Below are 23223 nucleotides of genomic sequence, written 5' to 3' on the forward strand. Positions count from 1 at the left end.
GTTATTATATACTGATGCTGTGTTCTGAAGAGAAATTATTAGTCATAGTTAAAATGTAAAAAGTCATAAAATAAATGCACTGAGTAGTTAACATGAAACTTAACAATACATTTTTATTATGAATTATTGGTTTGTATACACAACCTAGTTTCCCATTGCTTTTGGTCTAATCCTGTTATATCCTCATGTGTAAATCAGTGCAGTTATGTTTATTTCAATGAAATTATGATTGTTTGTATCAGCTAAAGATCTAGAGGGGAAACTGTGAAGGTAAAAAGCTGCCTTGTATTGTCAGCTGTTCCTTCACATTACCCCAATAACTCCATCTACAGGCTAGTTTAAAAGGAGGATTTTCATATAGATGCTGCTGCCTATCTCCATCTTTTTTTACTGTAACATCCTTAAAAACTTAGTGCTATTTGATGCCTATGCCTATAAACTGCAGTAGTTTGTTTTCTTGGCTCTCAGGGCATACAGGTGCTGTATCACTGTAGTGTGACTGTTTATAATAAAGTTATCTGTGACCAGTCTGTTAAAATATTTAAGATATTAAATTCAGATCCATTCTGGCAGCCATATTATTATATTGGCAGAATTCCAAATTTCCATCTCTAACTATTCAAACAACCTTTCTGATAGACTACAGTGTAGTGCACTGGCATTAGACATACTTTTCTCTTGATCTTGGAAAAATTGAAGATTTTGTACCACTCAGGCATTTGATAACATCTTCAGACTGGAGCCTCTGGGACATCCTTCACTTTTCAATTTCTCTGCTACAATTGGCATAATTCTTATTTTGCTTTTATATGTCTTGCTTTCATGAAGTTCTGAGGAGATCCATAGAATTAATAGATAAGCAATTTATAGCAGAATACTCAGACCCCTATAAAATCTGGAAAGCAGGTGGTCTATGATGTGTAGATATTTGAAAACATGCTTTTCAGCTAATGGGCTTAAACAGGGACCTTATTCAAGCAAGGAAGAGCAAAATAAGTTATCTGTAGGAAACAGAGTAACATGGTAGAGATTTCTTCTGTAGGGTCATAGGGCTAGAGAACTCAAATGAGGGTCAGTGGGTTTTAATATTGGATTATTTCTGGGCTGAGGAGCAGAGGCTACATGAGCAAATAAAGGGTTTGAGGCACATCTCCTTAGGGTACTGTATTTCCCTAGTGATTGTAACATAACTATGTAACACTAAACTCAGCAGGAGATTTTGCCCTGTCAGAACTCTGTTGAAGACCATGAAGTTAAACCAGCACAGAGCTTGGCTATACAAGTGCTGGTACATTCTAAAATACATACAAAAAACTTGTTCTTTGTGAAGGATTTGTCATGTTTTTTTTGCTCTGACTGAAACCATTCGGGGTATTCCAGGAACTTAAAGTGGTGAAGAAACCTTTTCTTTTTTGTTTAAAGTGTTTGTGACTTCTGCTATATTGCAACAAGAAGTTGGAGAAAAAGTAACAAAATTGACTGAGAAAAAAGTTGGGTTTTACTGCACAGCGTGAAACAAAGTGTTTCGGCCTTTCTTAACTTGCTCTTTTGTGCCACCTTAATTCCTCCATGATTATCACTGTATTCTTGAGTCACATGTGGATGTAAATGTTACATTGTAGAAAAGTTTTACATAAATAGATTGTTGTATATCTAGTATGAAGTTCTATTTGGTGTAAATAATGGAATCACTTTCTATTCAGTATAGATGTGTGGTTGTGTGGTTTTAATATAGCTCTAGAAAACTCAGTGTTAACATCCATTAGTATCTTCTATACAGAAAAATAGATTTGCACATATATTTGCTTACTTATGTTTGAAAAGTTATAGCTAAGTATGTTAAATTGAGTATCCTAAATTGGGTATATTCTGGTGTATTGCACCGTAAAGCCCATATCTTGAGTAGCAGAATAAATAGAGATAGCAACGTTACTCCAGAGATGTTGTTAAGATACAAATAAGCAATGCTGACTTGAAAGTCAAGAAGAGATTACTGGTGAAACAGGGATTTCATTTTTCTCTATGTCCAATCTGTATTACCAAGGTTATGGAATCATATTTTAAATTAAAGGAAATAATTTGTATTATCAATAGTTTTTTTATTTGGCATCCTTTAAGTTAGCTCCTGAACCCATTGGAAGGAAATCAGTAACAAAACTCTTACTGATTTTGGTAGAGCCAGACTTTCACAAACTGCACATATTTTTCTCTTTCCTAATATGGGTCTTTCAACTCCTGAGCAAACTTTTCCTTGATGAATCACAGGGTTAGATAGCTTTTCCACTAGTCAGTAACTTAACTCCTGCACAGCTGTGCAATGTTTCTTTGCTTTCAAAAACAATTCTTTAGACTATTAATGATGGTTCGTTGTAGCTTATCAGTAAGCCAATATGAACAGAAGAGCCAAATCTTGACTCTAGGCTGAAAAAAAGAGCTAATGCTGTACTTTGCAAATGATTATTTTCTCAGGTTGGTTACATCTCTGTAGTTATTGAGAGTACGTTTCAGTCAAATGTTGTGCAACTGAGAAGGGAACATCTTTTCACATAGAAACCTACGTTAACGAAATAAGCATGGCACAGTCCCCCTGACAGGGTTCAAATCAGACTTTTTGTACAAGACCACCTGTGAGGTAGAACGCAGCACATGTGATTACTAAAGCCGATGTATATATGATTCTCCAGGGATCCACTAACAGAGGCATGTTTGGGATGGAGCTGCCAGATAGACATTAAGGGAAAATACAAAAAGCACCATTCCACTTGGTGGGCCTGGAGCCGAAAGAGAGTCAACTCGCAGAACAGGAGCTACAGCTGGCAATTCCACTTTGCTACACTGAGTTCAACTGAAAGTATGCGTAACTGCACTGTTGAAGTATGAAAGTATACTTCACAGTCAGGAGACAATCTAGTAAGTCACAATCCAAAATCTTCAGTATTTACACTGTGTAGCTGTATAGAGACAGAAATATTCTGCATTTTCTTGCATCTCCTAGAGTGGGGGGTAGGACACATGCTAGGTTTGGAGTTCACGTAGTTAATTGTTTGGGGAGATAAGTATGGTTATTTTCTTGTGTAATTTCTGCAAAACTAATATTTTTAAATTTTTCTGCTCTATGGATGAACTATTTAATGTGAGATACCTCAAACAAAAAACGGATCACAGAAAGAAAAAATGAGCTGCTAAGGGGAAAAAGGGGAGAGAAAAAAAAAGATTTTTGTAATGTCAGCCATGAAATATTTTGATATCTAAGAAAAAATGAGATTAATATGTATATCTGTTTTGGCAAAAACAGATATTCGTTACATCCCAAATATTAAACATTTTTGAAAAATTTCTCCACTATACATAAAATAAATATATCTTCCATCCCTAGATTATTTTCTGCTTATATAGGCACTGGAACTCATCACATTCTTTTAAATAATCAGAGCTCGGTTGTTCACCACCTTACTAAATTAAGGTTTTTATGCCTCTTATGTTATGAATCACCTTCAAAATTCTGCTTTTAGTCTAAGTAATGATAGTGTTATCATTTTTGTATAGACCAGTATTGATTCCAGTGTTCCTTCTGGATAAAAGTGCCTTTTCAGAAATTCTCATTAAATTATGCAGAACGTGTCCTGGAATAATATGATTAAAATAGATGAACTCAAATGAAAAAGACTAGATTATTTCGTTAAAAAATTAGCAGAGCATGATTTCCTTGAAAGATGTGGTAATAGTTTCCTAGAAAGATGTGGTAATCTTTTTTTCCTTTAATATTGTTGCATGACAGTTATGTTCAGTATTGTAGACCAAATTTCTCAAGGCACGCAAGCAGACAGAAATGAAGGCATACTCAGTAATTCTGCTGCGGTATTTACAATCAAGTAGTCCGTGCACAATTTGGACACTCTGATTGAAATGGGTATAAAATAATTTAAATGAATGGTTTTATTAATAGTCGCATTATTTCTGTTGCTCAACTTAAGAGGTATTTAAAGGGGCCAGTATAGGTGGCCTAGGACTCTTGCCATTTACTTTATAACTTGAGCAGACTCTCCTAAGCCAGCTCTCAAAACTGACAGCACGTTTGGTTTCCTGTGACTAATGAACCACTAATGACTGCAGACTCCAAAATCAATTCACCCAAATGTGTGGCCAGTGTGCTAGTAGCAAGGTAGAAAAACATACCGTACCCCTGTCTCAATAAGAAAACTTGTCTGACTGCTAAAACAGATACTCAAACTGCTGTTTAGCACCCTGAAAACATAGTACCTGCAGGAAGCAGGGTGGCAGGATGTAAAAGAGAGCAAGAGGCTCAAAACACCTGTGCAGTTGATCACATTATTAAGCGTGAGGAAGGAGGGCTCAGCTGGCTCCTTGGGGCTGGCCAGCAGCAAGTAAGGAGGGTTCCTTACAGGGAAAAGGCTCTTGCTCTTTTTCCCAGTGTGGTTTTTCTCCTCTCATGGACTTGTTCCTGCCTGTGGTTATGTTGTCTCTAACATGATTAGGCAGGTGTGTAGTATTTGTTTCGTGAGTGGAGGAATAGTCTTTTTGGAATCATAATTTGGATATAAGGTATAAGAAAGTGTTTCTTTCTTTTTCTCTGCCTTGTATACACTGCTTTAGAATGTTCTAAGCAAGAGCTTGCTTGTCCTAGCCATTGTGTACCTTTTTTTGGTTTTAAATTGAAGTAAGAAATATGGGCCATGATCTCTGTGCTCTATTAAAAATGTAAAAGGTTCAATTATAGGGATGGGGTGTTACTTTAATTAGAAGAATAGCTTTTTGTTGCTAGTTAATTTGAAAATAGCCTCTTGGAGTTGTATGCAATTTGGGTTTTGATTAGTAATAATACTTTTGAACAGGGTGCTGTTTGGTTATTTGTCACGCTTGTAGTTCATATATTCTCAGACGTGCAGAAACTTCTTTTTGTGCTATGTTGTAGCATGGTATTGTTTAGAGGTGCCACACTAATGAGAGCTAAAAGGTTCCTGGAGAGCTCAATGAGGCTGAATCTCACTTTGGCCACAGACTCGACTATGTCCCTATCCTTATGTTGGGGAAGTATAAAATATCTTGCTGTAGCACTGGAGAGAGATATGGCTATGGCTATTTCAAGGCTTCTTATCTGCAGTTCCCCCACAGAATGTAAACACAAAGCACTGCTGCTGAGGAGTATCTTCTGCTGGCCTTTCCCACAGCATAAATTTGTCTTTGGTTGCAAGGTGGCCCTAATAAGCAAGTCTCTCTGCTATAAAATGTGTGCATGTGTATATATATATGTAGATATATGTCTATACGTGTTTAGAGATGCAGATAAAATTCATGCATTTGCACTAAGAAAATTTATTTCCTAGACTTACAGAGCTGATTTTCCTAAATCACTGTAAAATCTCACCAATAACCACTCAAGAACTGTCTGGATTTCTCTGTATAATTTTGCACATTATGTGCAGTGCCTAAATGGTATAAGCTACTTGAAAGGAAACAAATGAGCATGGTGGAATTGGAGTTGCTCTTGTTAGTGAAAGTTGCACTTTCCAGCTGTATTAGTGCTCACTACGCTCTCTAGAATGAAGTCATCCTTTCTGTCTTTCTTCAGAGTTTCTGTCAGGGAGTAAAGCTTTTGTTTTTATAAGGTCTTCTGCAGCAGGAGCTACAACAGGAATGGATGGTACTGGTTCATTCTCTGCTGTGTGCTACCTTCCTCCTCTGAGTTAGCTACATCAGCATTCACTCCCAAATCCGTATGCTTAATGGCTAGCTAGAGAGCCCCAACGTTGTCCCTCTGAGTTCATGTAGACCACTCAAAAGGTAGATCTGTTACTGTAATGCAAATGGTATGGCATGTGTTATCCAAGAAGCCAAAAAGTTCTTCTAGGGGATGTTTCCATGCACCTTGGTAAGCACAAAAAACTTTACATTTACCACTACATTGCTTACAACTGTGCATACAAATAGCCTACAAAATTATGACACTGATTCACCTGAGCAGCTGCAGGACTTCAGCACAGCACAGCTGTGCATGCAACTGTGTTAAGATTTGATGCAAGATGTGAATTTTTTTCCTAGTATCTCCTGCTGTAGATAATGTGCATGTTTATGTATAACCATTTCTGTCATTAACAATCATAAAGTTCTTCATTTTGGCATATTTACTGTACACAGTCACTTCTGTTTGATTGAAATGTCAAATCACATTTGACATTTAAAGGTCATTTAAAAAAAAAAAACTTGTAAATTAGCACAGATTATTAATGAACATGTGGTTCCTGTTAGTGGGGATTTTTTTTTCTTTTTTTGGAAGACATTACCTTCTAGCTAGACAAGCATCAAACTTCCCAAGTATCAAAATGACTTGAGGACAAGTTTGATCAGCTTCTTTTTATAGTCTATAGCACCTCCCAGTGTCTATTAGCACGCTTAAATAAAGCAAGACAGTTTACCAAAAATGGAAGTAAGATAAGGTATGTGTGTTATTAAGGGTTGAAATAGTAATGTTAGGAGACTCTGTCAAAAAAAACCCCAAACAGCTAATGGGAGTATTTGAAAAATGGTTTTGATGGTGGAGATGAGTGGTGATTGTTACTTCCCCCTATTTTAGAAGTTCCTGTGGTTATAAGTTCTGTGGCATGGGCATGCCACCTGTGTTTTCAGTTATGATTTTATGTTGGTCTGTTGATGTCCCAACTGTGGTGAGTTTTGAAAAGCGGCATAGGCAGCATGTGAACATTGTAAAGAGATCCTGTTATTTTTAATCCTCATCTTGTTCTTTGTTTCAAAAGCTATATAATAATCGAGAGCATATCGATTGCATTGATATTTTTATTGCCTTTTTGTGTTTTCATGAAGTTGTCGGACACATCTGTGAATATCTGTTTCCAACTTTTCAACACCAATTGTTACAAAGAATTTTTCCATTTGTATAAATGATGTCAGTGTTATGAAAGTTTTAAAGTGTGACAATCCAGTGCTGTAACCGTTAACCTCTATTATGTTATTGCCATAGGAATTTTCACCGTTAACTTTTTCATAATAATGTTTCTAAATTACATACACCAGAAGGCTAACTTGACCTTTCCATCAGCTCATAATCCAGAATTAAAAATTAAAAATAAAGTCAAAGGTCAAAAAAGACAATTGAAATACCGTTGCCAAATATAGTCATAGACAGTCAATTATGCAATGAAAGCAGTGTGCCACCCAAGAAGAGTAACAGCCTTCATTTGGCGAAACTGATTCTGTTTTGATGAGGAAAATGTTCCAAAATATACTACTAGTTGGTAAGTCTTGCAGTGTGGAACAGTATAATTACATGTTTTAGGATGTCTTGGTGTTCCTGAACTTTAAGGAGGGTGGAAGGGAAAAAAGTACTTTGCTCAGTACTCTAAGATCCTAGAAATCTAAAAAAATCACTTTCAGATACTCAAACAATACAGAAAGCTGGAAACTGCAAAGAGGAAAGTCTGGATTTTGTTTTTGTTTTGCAAGAAAGACTGCTTTAGGAATTAAAAATTCTATCAAATTACTGTAAATTCTATTTACCAGTATGAAAAATTGCTTCTTTGAGATTCATTTAAGCTCTGTGTTCTGTCTAGCTCCTCACTTTAGTTACTTTTATTATGGAATATTAATTGCAAACTAAACTATTTGCTGTCTATAACATTACTACACAATTCTTTTGTAGGTTCGGAGATTTCTATGCTAATAACTTTTACAGCTCTTTACACAGAGGCAAATAATTCCCCTTTATAGAGGCACACAGAGCTTGAAGAATTTTCCCAAAGTCTGTAAGCAAATTGCTTAAAAATTTGGATTAGCCTCAAATCTCGAGTCTCAGGTCAGGGCCACTTCAGCACATTTTCTTCAGGATGGAGCAATAACATGCTTAATGATACAATACTGATTTTTTTTTTTTTTTTTTTTGACATTCAGAAATAATAAATGAGGAGGAAGAAAAAAAGCTGTGTGGGTGATGGGGCTGTAACTTATCTTTTTAAACAAATATATCCATTAACTGCTTCTGCAGTTAGTTACTAGACTTGATTGATGGTTTAATAAAAATGTGACATTTTTCATTTCTGATAAACCTCAATATTGAGAGATTCAGGAAAAAAAGTGCAGAGTCACAACCAAATTACAAAGATACGTTAAGGTCAAGTGCATCAGTTTAGCTGAGTAGACTCACCCTAAATATCTTTCACTGCTCACTTGCATTGCTCTTAGCTCATCCCCCAGTTTTGAAGCATGCACAGACACATATGGTCCAGCTGGTGTATGTTACCTCGGGAAGCAGCTGACTGTGCCCAAGCCCAGAGGTTCAGTTCTCCCCTCACACGGCATATGTGCTCACGCAGTGCTCAGAGTGAGGAGAAAGTGAGCGTAAACTGCTACTGTTCCGATTTGCTAGTACTTTACACTCATTTTTCAGCTGTTAAGTACCATAGACTAGACAAGGTGATGACAATTCAAGAAGTAAATTCAGAAGTCATGGTTAGTTTTTCCTGGGTTTTCATGTCAGTTGAACCCTGATCTGGACATTGATACATGAGCTCTGAAGAATCTTGCTGCAATGATTCAAGACTTTACTCCCACCTTTCTTCTCCTCACTTCCTCCAAAGGGTACTCTTATCAAAAAGCTGGCTGAAGCTGGCAGCCAGCCATGCCTCAACTGCTGCTGCTAACTGCATCTTTGCTAAAACCCATCTTCAGCAGCAGTTGCTGGTGAAAAGCTAGGATTTGTGGTAAGGTATAGACTAAGGTGTAGGTATAGAGTCTCTTCTGCCTGCGCAAACATAGAGGGGATAATTACCACCAGGGCTACACAGAAAGCTGGAGGGAAGGCAGGAGTAGGGAAATCTGTTATCTAGAGATCTGATTAATCTCCTTAGGAGAGAGTACCATCCTTGGCACTGGATGTTAAGTTTCCAGAGGAAATATGTACTGTTATTAAATGAAACCCCTTTCTGGTATAATAAAAGATTAGCAGAATAATAATGTGGAGCAAAAGTATGTCAAGGTTTATCTTCCACTTAGGCCACCACATTGGTTGAACCAACAAACCTTGAGAAAATCAGGAATGCAGTTACAAAGACAGACTTTCTATCTGGTTGGAGTGCACATAATCCTTAACTGAATCTGGAACATCAATACCTGACTGCTTCTGAAGCTATTGAGAGAAATTTGCTGGGCATGCTGGCAATCCTGCCTTGAAATATATTTTTTGATTTTTAGATATCGAATTTTTTGTTTCTTTGTCATTTAAATATATATTACATAAAAACAAAATTTGGTATGATGGCATGGCATACATATCCCAGCATCTGTTTTATCATAAAAAGTATATATAAAATGCTATTGAATATCACTTTGATTTCTAAGTGAGTTTGAGTATTTAACTGCTAAAATGCATTTAAAATGTATTTTGTCATCAGTTTAGGATCTAGGTTTGAACAAAACTGAGTTAGAGTTCATTTAATGATGCTGAAAACTGGATTGTTGGATTTGTTGAAAGCGGAAGAAATTTCCCAATGTAAAATGTGTGCCAATTTGTCCCAAGATATCACCAGGCTATCTTTTTTTTTTTTTTTTTCCTTTTTTCCTTCTTTTTTGTTTTTGGCTTCCTCCACTGAAAAAAAGGAGGAAATAGGCACTTTCTGTGTTTAGAGCACACATGGAATATGATAGGATCAGACATGTTAGGACTCAGGTTCCGGGAAGGCTTTTCTAGTAACTAAGAGGCCCTTTGAAGTCTTTAAAATGAGATTCCAAAGGCAACAGAGCGTGGAAAGTCCTAAAGCATCATCCAGTTGTAGTTGTAAATCCTCTTGGATAGAGTCAAAATAAACTCTGGTTTTGGCCTCTTTTTCTCTGTACAAAATCAAATAAATCTGGCAAAATTCATAAATATAAAACTGAAATGAAAGAAAACCTGAGCAGTAATAGAGAGACTTACTTTCCATCAAAGATGGAGAGTTAACAAATTGCCAGATTATTGCCATCATCTGCTCAGTCATTCTCACTTTTTAACCATGAATTCTGAGAGTCTAATTTTTGTGCCCACTTGGATTATTCTAAATGAAATAGAAAACATATTTTTAAATTAAAGAAGCAAATAATCTATGTTTGGACAAGGTATAATAAATTATTGTCAAAAAGAAAAATGTTTTATGAATAATTATAAATTGTACTGGATGGTCTTGTGTCTCTTGGCTGTTTTCTAATGCTTAACTTTAGCTTTTCAGTATGTAGCTCTCAGTTTTCACTCCGCATTTTAGTCTTCAGACTGAAAAGCAGAGCTGTTTCTGTCAAGTGCAGAGTGATTTCTTCTGCTTAGTGGAAATCACTGTCCTCTGATTTGCTTGGTTTACTATTCAGTTATCCGCTTTATGTCCACAAGAAGGCTCTGCTGGTTACTGAAATATGCACGGAATAAATGTTCTTTGAGTACCTAGCAAGGTCATCGCTATTATAGATAGGATTCAACAGTTTTCTTGCATTGACATGTTATGCAAATATTTCTTGGAGTAAGCAGTTAAATTTTAATGCATTTCGAAACCAGTGAACGATAAATACAGATAGATTAATTATGATTAGTGAGTAAAGATTTGGTTAAGTACTTAATATTGTCATGGAATCTCAATCAACATATATTTAATATGGTGGGTTTTGCATCAATATCTTAATGACAGTGTTACAGCTTTCTATTTCACCTGTTTTTATAAGGTGTGTATAAAAATATTTTTTTAATTTTGTAACTTACTATAAAAGTTAGACTGCAGAAGCGTACCGCAGAGATCCTGTTCCCTGCTGTCTTTACAGTCTTATATTTGTAGTCTTGACTGATGGGAAGAAATCCATGTATTTTGGCACTTGCCAATGTTACAATGTAGAACAATGATGTTATCATAATTCTGCAGACATTTCAGATTGTCAGGATGATTGCTCTACACAGTGTTCATGCTTCACAATTCATGAGCTGAAAGCAAGTTGTTGATTTTGCAAGATTGTCAATGCAGCTTCTTTTATTAAGATTAAGTCAACTTATGATGGTTAAAAATGTGAAATTCTTCTTGATTTCATTTGAGTATCTTGTTAGTGATTCAAAAGGCAAAGGGATTCCTTTTCTCACACCTGTAACTTAATGTAAAGGATCATGGAAACAGGGCATCTTATTATTTATAGAAGCATCTCCACTTAATGTAGTAGAAGTTGGGTTCTCCTCTGTGAAAGGTAGAGAATTTAACTGTTTTTGTATTATTATGATATTATATAAATGGACAATTAGAATAAAGTATGAAGATGCTTCTCAGAGCAACATTTTTGACAGCTGTTGATTAATTTGGCTACAGCTGTTCTGGGATTCCATCCTGAGAAACGGGTCTTATTTACCATTTACTAACTTAACAATTTCAGAACTGGAAATCACAGAACAGGAACATTTAAACACACAGATTAATTCATCTTGGTAATGCATATGATTTTTAAATGATGCTTTTCAGAGACCCTGGATAACAATAGCCTGTTGAGTCTTCTAGTGTTTAAAAAAAAATTTGTTTGGGGAAAGCAAATTAGTGCAGTCTTATGTGTCATATTCTTTAAAAGTGTTTTGGTATAGGGCCATAAACACATCTTCAAGAAGGCTTTTTACATATTCTGTTGAGTAGAGTATGATTTTAAAAAAAAAAAGGTCTTACAATATTAAATTTTTTTATTTTTTAGAAAATGTTATCAGTGTTCAGACTTTTCCAGTTCCCTTCATCTATGTTTCCCTATTCTACTTATCCAACAAACGCATTCACATAATTATTTCCTAGTGTGCAATAGATAAATTGCAATGAGAGACTTCAATATGATGGGAGACTTCCCACATACTTTAGTTAAATACAGTAGAGACATCTCAGCGTATCATGGCGCATCTCGGTTACCAGATAAACCATTCAAGTTGTGATTCTTTTCCTCCTGATAACCATTACATTTACCAAAAAAGAGATTAAAGGTTTTTTTTTTTTTTTTTAATTTGAGTATAAATGTTTAATGACTCAAGGTAATAGTCCTGTAATTTGTAGTAGTTTATTGCCATCAGTAAATCTTCATAAAGTGTTCAGAAAACTGTACAAGAAAACAGGTTGCCTTTAGCACAAGGTGACCTGATATCCTCTAATAGTTTCACTACAGAACTTTTCAGGGTATCGTTAGTGTGCTTCAGCAGCATGGAATTCTGCAGAGAATTGAGTCTTTACTTGAATTTGAAATAATGCTAAATTACTAACCAAGTCCTTTGTCAAGCAGCATGGGACCACAAAAAGCAAATTTATGTAATTATTTAGCTCTATATGTTGTCATAATCTCTTTAAAGCACTTCTTTGTAAATAACAGGGAAAAAATGGGTAAAATGGGTGTTCATTTCTCTGCAACAAAAATTAAGAAACTATTTCAACAGTAACAGTTTTTCCATTGATTTCTATGGGAGCAACATTTCACTCCTAAACTAGCCCTATAGGTCTTTATTCTAGCAATGTCCTCCTGAATCTCAATAAAACTCTTGAATATGGACCAAATAATTTATTTGGCCTCTGGCCATGTGCTACCTTTCAGAGAATTATGGTTTTATAGAATATAGTGTAGGAAGAAAGCAGACAGAAACAAATTTTAAAAGAAAACGGTAACATTAGTCAATGAAGTTTTAGCCTTGCAAGATGCCACATACTTAATGCAGTCATGAAGTAGAGCAATAAATTATGAAGCCCACTAGCTAGGCGCTTAGCACTGAGTGCTGTTTTTGTAGAAAATAAGTCATCTTCAGTTGAAAGTTGAAACACATTAACAGCTCTTGAAGTGTTGTTGTTGTTATATAAAGTACAGTAATACATGCAACATATATTAAAACTGCATTTAATTGCATCCTTGAACAGATATTTGTCCTTTCAGTTGACTGTAAACACTAGATGAGAATATCTCTGGCCCTTTTTCCTTCTCATTTTGTTTTAAAGTATGTAATATAATCGTATGCTTTTTTTCTGTTATATTTTTAAAAATTAATGTAGTCTTTTAAAGGAGATGTGATATTTCTCCAAACATACAACATATTTGTGATAACATAAAAGCTAAATTGGCAAAAATAGTGAATGTAAAAATGGTGCCTTCAGGTAGTTATAAATGAAAGTTATACAGGTATGTATGTGGAAAAAAATATTCTAGAACAGTGACTCTTTTGCCAGTTCAAAAATTGTATTTGGTGGAACTTTTCAAAACTTTATATGACCATTCTCTCTAGATGAGTCATCTTTTTGGAAGAAAGAGGAGAGAATATTTTTTCATCATCATGATCATTGTAATAATGAACTGCAGAAACTATAATAGATTTTGTTCCTGGCTTGGCAAAATATCTAAAAGATTTTGCAAGACAGTTTACATAATTCTTTCCATTGAACTTTCTAGTATTGCATATGTTTCAATTGTTAACTCAAACATACTGAACTTGTAGGTAGTTTGTGGAATATATAAATGGGGTTTAATGTTTCTTAAGTATTTTATGAGCAGAATTTGTGGTTATGCATTTTCATACTTACAACCTTAATTCACTTGTTAAAATAGGCTCTCTGTTTGCTAATAGTTACCAGCTGTAACTAATACATTAGCAGATCTACAATGTAGTATTTAAAATGACGCATTTCAAAATCAATAACAAATGTCCTGCTGTAGGATTCATTGAAAAACTTGTCTTATACCATGGTCAGTATGCTATACAAAATTCTTTTGAAATTACTGTAAGTCAAGGGATAGGAAACAATGATGCATGATTTTCTAAAAACTTAGAAGACAAATAGCAAAAGCAAAGATATTACTTACTGTAGTTGTTGTTTGCTTCTCTTGTCCCTTTTACTTTGCCTCGCTTATCAATCCTCATATACCACTGAGTTCGACAGAAAAGTCTTCTCACTCTTACATCCCCCCCTTCCATATAATCATAGCTTCTGGTATGTCGCTCAGGGCTGGAACAGTTCACATTTGTAGCCATTTGCTCTGGAGTCATGTCATTGCAAGCTAAAGATATAGTGCCCATTAGAAAGATAATGTAAAAGTATGATCTGTAGAGCAAAATTGGCAGGATCCATGTCAGTATCCATTTGTGCATTATAGTGCAGTGTTCTGGGTGTTCATGAACAACATAATGAAAATTAAATCTCAAGTAGGCTGTTGCTCTTAGGTCACCGACCTGCCTTCTGTCTTTATGAGTTACAGATTGATTTAAATGAGATTGTTCCCTCTTCTAGAATTCTGATCCTTATTCCTTAATAGTTAATGGCGAAATGGAAGAGCTTCTTAAATATCTTTTTCAGTCAAAATATCCTTTAAAGACACAAGTTATAAAAACCTTTGTTGCTGTGACCTTCTTTACTACTTGAATTTGCTGCTTGCACTGAAAGTAAAAAATCTGTGAGAAAAGTTGCATGTATAAGTCCTTATGATCAGTTGTTACAAACGTGCAAGAATATATTTTACTACTGAAATGTTTCATACATAAATGTATAACATGCTAAGCTGATTTTTAAAAATACGCAAATGTATATACAACCTATCTTTATATAGCTTCTTGCATAAACAGACATTTAAACTGATTGTAAACATACTTCTGTCTTCAGCTCAGTTATACGTCCTTCCAAAAAACCCCTACTAATTCAGTTGAACTATGTTCTCGTGCACTGAAAAATACTGCTGATTTCCTGATACTTATATCTTCACTATTAGCCACATTTTATCAGAGAACATTTCTCTAGTCCAAATTTCAAGACAGACCACGTAGTCTTATCCCTTCCTCTTTATACCTACATTTTTCAGTTTATTAATAGAAAAATTACTCAACACTTTTTTAGCATCTAACATACAGAAATCAAGATAAAAGCTATTAGCTATTAGTAACTGTTGAATATTCTTGCAAAGGACAGATAACTTACTTGTTTCTGTTGATAACAGCTGGATACCCAAGTATTCCATTTCTGTTGTCTGCGTTTTGCAACATGAGACACTCTACTGTAGCTACAAACTTTCTCAGCTCAGAAAGACTCCACCAGAATTATAATTGTTTCCATAAATCAAGACGCTAGAGAGGTGGTGTGTATGTGCTTATGTGTGCGCGTGCATGTGTGTGTTGAGCCTGTTGTTCAGTCCTTTTCGATAAATACCTTTGCTGACCTCACTTGGAAGCAATTAGAATTTAACCAGTCAGCTGTCAGTTGAATCCACGAACAAAAATAAAAGGAGACTTGTGTTGTATAGTGTCCAATGGTCATCAGAGGGAGCTGTGTACATAGTTTATACTTTAAATCTCTAAGAATCTACTTTGTAAAAACATATATTCTATGGTGTGTAGATAGAGTTGCTTCACATGCCAGTTAGCATTTCTATTCTTTGATTTAAGTCAGTATTTTTCTCTTCTTAAAAAAGAAAGCCCTTCTCTCTTTCACACGCACACTTATCTTGGTTTTCTTTCAAGTCTTTTTTGCAGTTTGATAGATTCATACTCTGCTTACTGCCTTTCTGATGGGTAAATGAAACATGTGGGTCCATTATGTACTGCGGAGAGGGCGTGCTGTGGTCATTATAGACTGTGCAGCGTATTTGTGTATCATAGACTTGTAAAAGAGGAACAACTGCATAGAAAATCACTGAGATTTTTATTTAATTGGCCACTAGGGGAAAATAAGAATGTATTTTTGGATGTGTCAGAGTCTGACATTCAAGTACAACTTTTATCAGCATGAAGGAAAAAAAGAACTACTAGGGAACAGTCTTCCTTAGCATATGTAGTTATTAGGTCCTGAAACTCGCAACATGAGAATGAAAAGTTGCAGCAATGCAAGTAGAACCTGTATACCGCACACTGAGCAGTGAATGACCAGCAGGCTTAAACTGTAGAGGATCAAAGTAATGGCTAAATACGCTGGGTTTTCTGCCACTATATGCTAATTTTCAGCCGTTGCACCAGGCTGCCAGGCTGGCATCCAAAATCTCCATTTCAGCCGTAGGAGATTCTGTCGGTATTCTGATGAATGCATTTGTAAAGCATATGGAAACTCTCGTTTTCTGTAAGGAGTAGATGTATGAAGAACCTGTAGTTGTCTGTAACTGGTATTATAACGTAGTTTGTCTTTCCCTGTTTTTTTTCCCACAACCACTCCTCGCTCTTTGTAGAAGTGGGAACAGTTGCTTCTTAAAACTTGATTGAAACAAATTGTATAGGTAGTTAAAAATCATAGGGAGTACATATGTGCCACCTTGTGGTAAGGGGGACATAGTAAATTAGGATTTTTCACTGAAATGTTCCAAAATGAGCATCAAAGGTGTGTGACACTGGGGGACCTAATATTACCCAGTCTTTCCTGTACACAAGCACAGAGAATGAGTCATTTCCTTCCTTAAAGTCCTCGACTTCTTCCTCAGAGCTCACTTGGATTAATCGCTTTTTTCACTTGCTTTGTTGTCTTTTTTTTTGAATCATTTTCCCCCAAAGTCCAAAGGTGATCAACTTTCTTTCTCGTTATCTCCATTTCAGCCTATTGGGCTGTTTCCCATGTTCTGTGACTCAACTAAAATTTCCTAATTCAGCAGAGCTCGGTACATACACACGTAGCATACTATGGAAGAGGTGGCACCGTGTGCCTTTCAGAGGTTGGATGCCTCCAGTAGCTACACAAGGAGGTTGCTCTCGTTAATGCTAACCCCTGTAAACTGTGATCGCTGCTGTTCCCAATTGCACTTGTACCTTGTCAACCCATGACCACTATTCTGACCAGAAGTGGGAACTGAAAGGACTTGCTGCAGTTGCACTTTTGCCAGTACATTTGTTGTGGTTTTTATCGGTATGTTTTCAGACCCATTCCACAGCCTGAATTCAGAATGATAGCAATGAAAAAAATCTATGGCATTCAGAAGGCTTATCTATTGTGTATTATAAAGAAAGCAATCAAGGATAAAATGTAATCTGTGTTTTACTTCTCAAAGTAGATGCAAGCAGAAATATTTTTGTAAATATTTTGCATCTTTTATGAGCAGTAACAGCTTTCACTTTCAGATCCATATTTACTTTTTTTCATTTTTCTTTCTCTTTGCTAACTTACTGTTTCTTTTTCTGACTGTTAGTAAGAGGGGGGGAAAAATACATACCTGAAGTTTCAGTTTCAGAAAGCTGGAGCTACTTGTGTCCAGGCATAGGCATGTATTTCTCTTGGCTCTGCAAAATAAATCACTTGCTGTAAGTATGTTTTGAAGTGGTGCTTCAGTTCAGATCTTTATGAAGTTTTGTAAAAGCAGTTTAAATAAGGCACTAGCTGTAAGTTTAGTCAGTGAACAATGCAGTTAATCTTTAATTACTGCTAACTTTCATGTCCTCTCATTGTCTAATTATAGTATAACTTTTTCCAAAATATTTTTACTGTAGTATTATTTAATCATGCAGTTTTATGTCTTACTATACAAGTATAACTGCATATTTTTTAATGAAAGAATGCCATCTTGATCTGCATATGCAAGTCAGGGTTTCTCACATAAATCCCAGGTCTCTTGAATGATTCAGCCCACTTCTGTTCAAGAAGAGCATAACTAATTCCTCTCTTAAATTGACCTATTTTAGTTTTATGGAAGATCATGTAATTGACTTGAGCGGCACTTCTTCCTCTATCTTCTTACAAACATGTATGCCCAGGACTTTGCAAATCAAATCCCAAGCGATTCTTTAATAAAATAGAGAAATAGTTCCCCTAAAATGCTAGAAATTTTGTGTTTCTTTGGCAAGATGTATTTGAAGCAATGTGTTAAGATGACATGACCACATGAAACATGAAAACTTAGAGAAATGCACACACTTTAAGCCATCCTTTAATATTTAACTAAACATACTCCCTTCACAGTAATCCTTGTTTTGGTTCCTGCTAATTGGTAGGCAGTTGTCCATAGCACTGCTGCAGTGCATGTCCTGAAAAGACGGAAAATGAACAGCAAGCACTTTGGCTCCAGTTATGAGGATTGTGCCCAGGCCTCCAAATCAAATAGAAACAGCATAATAAACTATTATCTCTCTTCACTCACCTAAGAAGCTACTTTTTCCCCTTTTAGGGGCAAACATGTTTTTCCTAGAATTTTTCAAAACAAATCACTGAAACATCTTTCATTTATATTTGTTGGCTCCATTATTCATCCAGAACATGTCAAGCTGATTTAAATCTACAGGAAAACTGGAATGGGATGCAGGAGATATTAAGGAAAAAATTGTTATCAAATAATTGACAAACACATAACACTTTTCTTTTTTTGTTAACTAACTCCAGCAAATTATTTGTATATAACTTATTTTAGGAAACATAAAGGCTGGGAATATGTTACCTTAATCAGTAATAAGCTTAAAAGGTAAAGGCATCCCAGCTTATTTCCCTAGGAGGATGAATCACCATGATACTGACTTTTGAAGGAGACGGACGGAGTAAAGCAGAGTGGGATTCCAAAGATGAACCTTCTGGGAGTCAGATGAATCCCTCCTTTCTCGGTGTAGCTTGTATAGTATGTGGTTGTGATAGGTCTCCTTGCTATTAATAGCTTGATAATCCATGCTGTCAGTCAGCTTCATCATCACTTGTGATGACATCGGGACACTTGGAGTGCGATTAATGTAATGTAAGATGTTTTGGCAGAACTGAATTGTAACTAACTTTTTGGTGAGGGTGGAAAGATTGTAAAACTGAGATGATAAGCTATTGAAAAGTTTGGTTTATCTTATTACCAGGTATGAACTTTGAAAAGCGTGTATTTCTTATGTGACTAGCATATTTGTATTGAAGTTTTACTTTTAGCAGAATACTTATGATGTAGTGATTTCTTCTGCCTGATTTTAAATATATTTTATTTCTTTAGTTTTAAGATGTGCAGCATCTTTTTATAGACACAGCTGATTGGATAAGAATTAACTGTAAGACTTGGATTCCTACAACTTTGCTGAAAAATCTTTTTAAAAACATTGCCAAAAATATTATTCCCGTGAGTTTACCTGTTATTATTAAGTCTTAAATTAGTAGTAATAAATATGAAATAGTCTTCAAGCTCTGCTTTTATCTCTGAGTATAGTTATACACAGATTTGAATATTGCATATAATCCAAGAATGGGATATACAAATGGTTTCTGTCTTTTTTTTTTTTTTAAGTGTTCAAATAAGCTAGTGTTTTTTAACCCTGCACATGGGTCCATATAAGGCATAACTATTACAGTAATTTACTTGATGACTAAGCATTTCAAGGCTCATAAGAGTTTTTAACATGGGAAAAATATAACACACAAATAAAGTTTAAAGCAATAATAAAGCCTTGTTGCCATGATAATAGGTATCTATTATTAGCTGTCTGTCTGCTAGTCTTTTAATCTTAGGAAACAATTTTAGTTCCTTCTAATTGGAGCCCCTTGCAAGGCAGATTTTGGATGGCAGACTTTTCAGCCTTCCCTCCCCCCCCCCCCCCCCAAGGTTTGAAACTGACCTCACTGATCTACCAATACTACCTATATACCTTACTGAACAGAGGTTGGTTGAGAATAGAAAATTATCCTCTTAGTCAAATATTTCATTATATCCTTAATTAAAATCTATTCATAACAAAGAACTGGATTGTGCAAATTACATGGTCCACTCTTTGATTTGCAACTAGACCACAATAAAGTTGGAATTATTAGTAGACCACCAGCAACTACCTGTTGACATCTAGTTAGTCGGCAATGCATTAAGCACTGCTTTTAGAAATGTTTCACTTTCTGACATAAAGATGCTGCCAGTTAAAGTCAGAAAGGAAAGAATGTTAACAGTGAAATTAGTGAAAATGTACTGCAAGTATAATGGGACATGGCTGTTAATGTCTTACAAGTACATATGCCTGTTCATAATCAAAGAATTGGTAATCTTATATGTATAAAGTAGTCTGTAACTCATCTGTAGGTGAGTTGTCTGTGCACAAAAAAGAGATAGATAGTGATTGGTCAGATGTTGGGCAAAAAATGCTGTGGGTGGGAAAACACTGGGATTTAATTAGGAGATTGGGATTAGGCACTCTTGGGGATGTACAGAGGAAGAGAGAGGCCAGCACCAAAAAGAGGAAGATAGTTCACAAAGGGAACTACGGAAAGTTGAGCAAAGGACTGGGCCTGAAGTGTGGAGACTGGGAACAGGTTAACAAGGAAAATGTATCTGGGAATTTTTTTTTTTCCCAAAGCCTGACGTTGAAACCAAGCCTTATACAGAAGCAATTTTTTCAGCTGCATGTGGGCCTACACTGCAAATCTTTGGCATAGCCCAAAATAATAGGTGCTTACATGTGATTGCAACCTTCTACAGCTATGAGTTTTTTCTAGTTAAATTAGGCATGATAGATCCAGTATGTACCACCCCTATTGAACCCCTATTGCTTCTGTGATGGAATTTTAAAAGCCTCACACACACATACGCCCTCTATCTTGAAATATTATTAATGTTGTAAAATACTCAAAAGCCACAAAATACTAGTTATCCATCTTGTGCATTAAAAGAGGCATGAAACTTGTGAAGAAAAGAATGATGCTAAAAGTTAAACTGTATCGTGGTACATACACAAAAAGACAGCCAAATCAGTGTTATCAGAGAAAGTCCATCTCATCTCCTGACTTATGAATATTTAACTTTATAACCTTAATGTTCTTCTAAAATGTATGTGTAATATATTCTTATTTAAGTCAGAATGATTTATGAGTCAGATTTCTGTCATACTGCAGTGGTTTACACAGTTAAACATCTGGCCCTCAATTACAGGAATGTATGCTGTGTACGTAGTGTGGGTTTCCTGGATTTTGTTGCTAGTCTTTGCTTCTGTAAGTTATCCATTTACATTTGTTCAAGCAGGCTTTTCTCAAATCTTCAAATATTTAATTTTATTGTGTAGCTCCTGAAAGCTCTGTCCCTTCATTGAGGCACATTCACCTAACAGCAAAATGTTTAACTGTGATGTATATATAAATTGCTACTGAAATTGTACGTAGAAATTGTAAGGAGGATGTGATTTAGCTATGGAATTTTCAGTTTCCCAATGTTATACAGCCTTTGCAGTTGGTTTATTAAAGGCTCGCACGCGCGATGCTTTAAAAGTGTCACCATGTGGAATAACGTTGGGACAAATTATGGCTTTTTCAATCTAAGGTTTATGGCTACATTTAAGTTGGTGGCAGAATTCAGTATACTTCAGTAGGTCCAAGATTTCACCTGAGATTTAACAGGGGTTCCTTTTATAGTGACCTGTCATTTGGGAATGTCTCAAGTCTTCAAATTTAACTAGACATTTTTTTTTCAGTGGCTTGCTATTTTCTGAGCAAAGTTGGTAATGAAGAAGGTTGGTATAATCAGTGTAAGTAAATGCAAAATAACAAAATGTGGGACTATATATGGTACAAATGCTGCTGGTTAACAACTGCATGTTTAATATTTGATTTTAGGAAATAGCTTGAGTAAGACCTTTCCTAATCTTCAGCTAATTATATGATCTATCATTACGTGCATTCTAGAAGCAAAATAAGGTAGGAGAAAAGTGCCCTGTTCCCCTGCAAAGATGTGCTGTTTTCAGTAGAAAAAAACTGTGGATTCAGTGGATTCAGAACAAGAGCAATTCTTTGTAATGCTAACATTATTTATTACCCAGTCCGTCAGAGATAGGGATACCATTTAGTCACAAAATTGTAAAGTTTTTCAGCTATTTACCACTTAAATGATAGATAAGCATTTGCTGAAGTGAGGGAATCTAATAAAAGGGAGTTTTTAGTAGAGAAACTGTGTTAGTTAATTTACAGAGTGAGCTCCACCACATTTCCTCACTTTTTCCATTCCCCCATTTAACGGTCATCAAATCACACTATGTGCTGCTAAATCTATACAACTTCTGGCTAGAATAGTCATTGGATAATTCATATGGGTATGAGAGAGGATGTAAAGTGCTAGTGATATGGGTGCAGTTCCACAGAATTGAGTGCTGCGTTAGAACAAGCATGTAAACATCATTCCCAAGACATCTGTCTAATGTGGGTATGGACCAATGGACCAGGTTTTCTATGGCTTGATTATAAAGGAGAATAAAAGAAAGCATCAAAATACTTTTGTATTTGAAGTAGGAGGGCAAACTGAGAATGTGTCAGAAATGCAGAATTCCAGCAAGAGTGCTGAAGCAGGGTGGGATACTTCATTGATTTCACATTGACTGAAATATAAAGATGCTTTGCGTAAAGGTTACCAGAGAGTTTCTGTTCTGAGTAAATAGCACCCTCCTGCTTCTCTGTATCTGTAGTTCTTTTGTAGATTCAAAGAGTAATCTCTTCTATGTGTGAACAGCTGTACTTCTGTGAATTTAAATGTCTCCTGCTGCAGCTGTTGCTATGTTAGATGGATATGCGCCTCTCTCATGGCATCCGCAAGGATTGAATTTTGCCAGCAACTGATGAAAGGCGGGCTTGGAAACAGATCTTAGTCAGAATTGATATTGGCTGATCTGGCTCTTGAGCCCTGGCTTACTCTGCTTATCATAACTATCACATTACTAAAATCACTTCTACGCTTTTAACATTATTTCCAGTTGACAATTTTTCATACTTACTGCTGAGAAAGACTACTCATTGTACATAAAACCTTCTCTACTCAAGCCTAAATATTGCTGTCCTGTGAAGCTGGAATGCAGAGCATTTGGTAGGTAAAAGATAGGTAGGTAGATAGATTTAAAAAAAGCTAGGACTAATGCATCTGTGTTTTCCCTTTTCTCCCTTGGCAAACAACTTTTTCATCCTATAAAAGAGGGAAAACGTGTGAGTACAACCCTTTTGCCGCAAGGACTTAAGTGGTACAGATCGCCTTGCTTTTTCCCTATATATCATGGATGAAAAACTGTGGCATATGTTTGAAAAACATATGCGACATCTTTGAGGAATACCTGTTCTTGAGAATGCCCAGTATTCACTCCGGAAGTAAAAATAATGTGATTTTGGACACTAGTGTCTAAAAATGGAAAGTGTGCATAACAAACAATTCATAAATGCCCAATACCCTGAAAATGTCTTCTCAAAACCATTCAATATACATGCATACACTACGGTTGATCTTCCAGAGACTTTCTAAATGAAAAAAAACTTTTCAAAGTGTTCATAATGAATAGGTGTGAGAACTCCAGTGTGGAAGCTACTGTGCTGAAAT

General features: G+C 35.7%; 2 protein-coding genes across 6 annotated transcripts in view; one reads left to right on the plus strand and one right to left on the minus strand.

Annotated features, from left to right (window-relative positions):
* FGF7 (fibroblast growth factor 7) overlaps positions 1–17255 on the minus strand; it is a 33156-nt gene extending 15901 nt beyond the window's left edge. The window contains exons 1-2 of one of the 5 annotated variants that reach the window (XM_026097081.2): positions 17155–17255; positions 13840–14034 (exon numbers count right to left, since the gene is read on the minus strand). In XM_026097081.2, coding sequence (XP_025952866.1) covers positions 13840–14023 — 184 coding nt within the window. In that variant the 5' untranslated portion in view covers positions 14024–14034; positions 17155–17255. Of the gene's footprint in view, positions 1–13839; positions 14426–14945; positions 15200–17154 lie in introns of those variants that run through there. The other 4 variants (XM_026097075.2, XM_026097078.2, XM_026097077.2 and 1 more) reach the window with 4 other exon arrangements.
* The window catches only part of FAM227B (family with sequence similarity 227 member B), a 93755-nt gene that overhangs the window by 38382 nt on the left and 32150 nt on the right, over positions 1–23223 (plus strand). The gene's annotated exons all lie outside the window — the stretch shown is intronic.

The sequence above is a fragment of the Dromaius novaehollandiae genome, chromosome 10, assembly GCF_036370855.1.
Source record: "Dromaius novaehollandiae isolate bDroNov1 chromosome 10, bDroNov1.hap1, whole genome shotgun sequence".
Classification (NCBI taxonomy): domain Eukaryota; kingdom Metazoa; phylum Chordata; class Aves; order Casuariiformes; family Dromaiidae; genus Dromaius; species Dromaius novaehollandiae.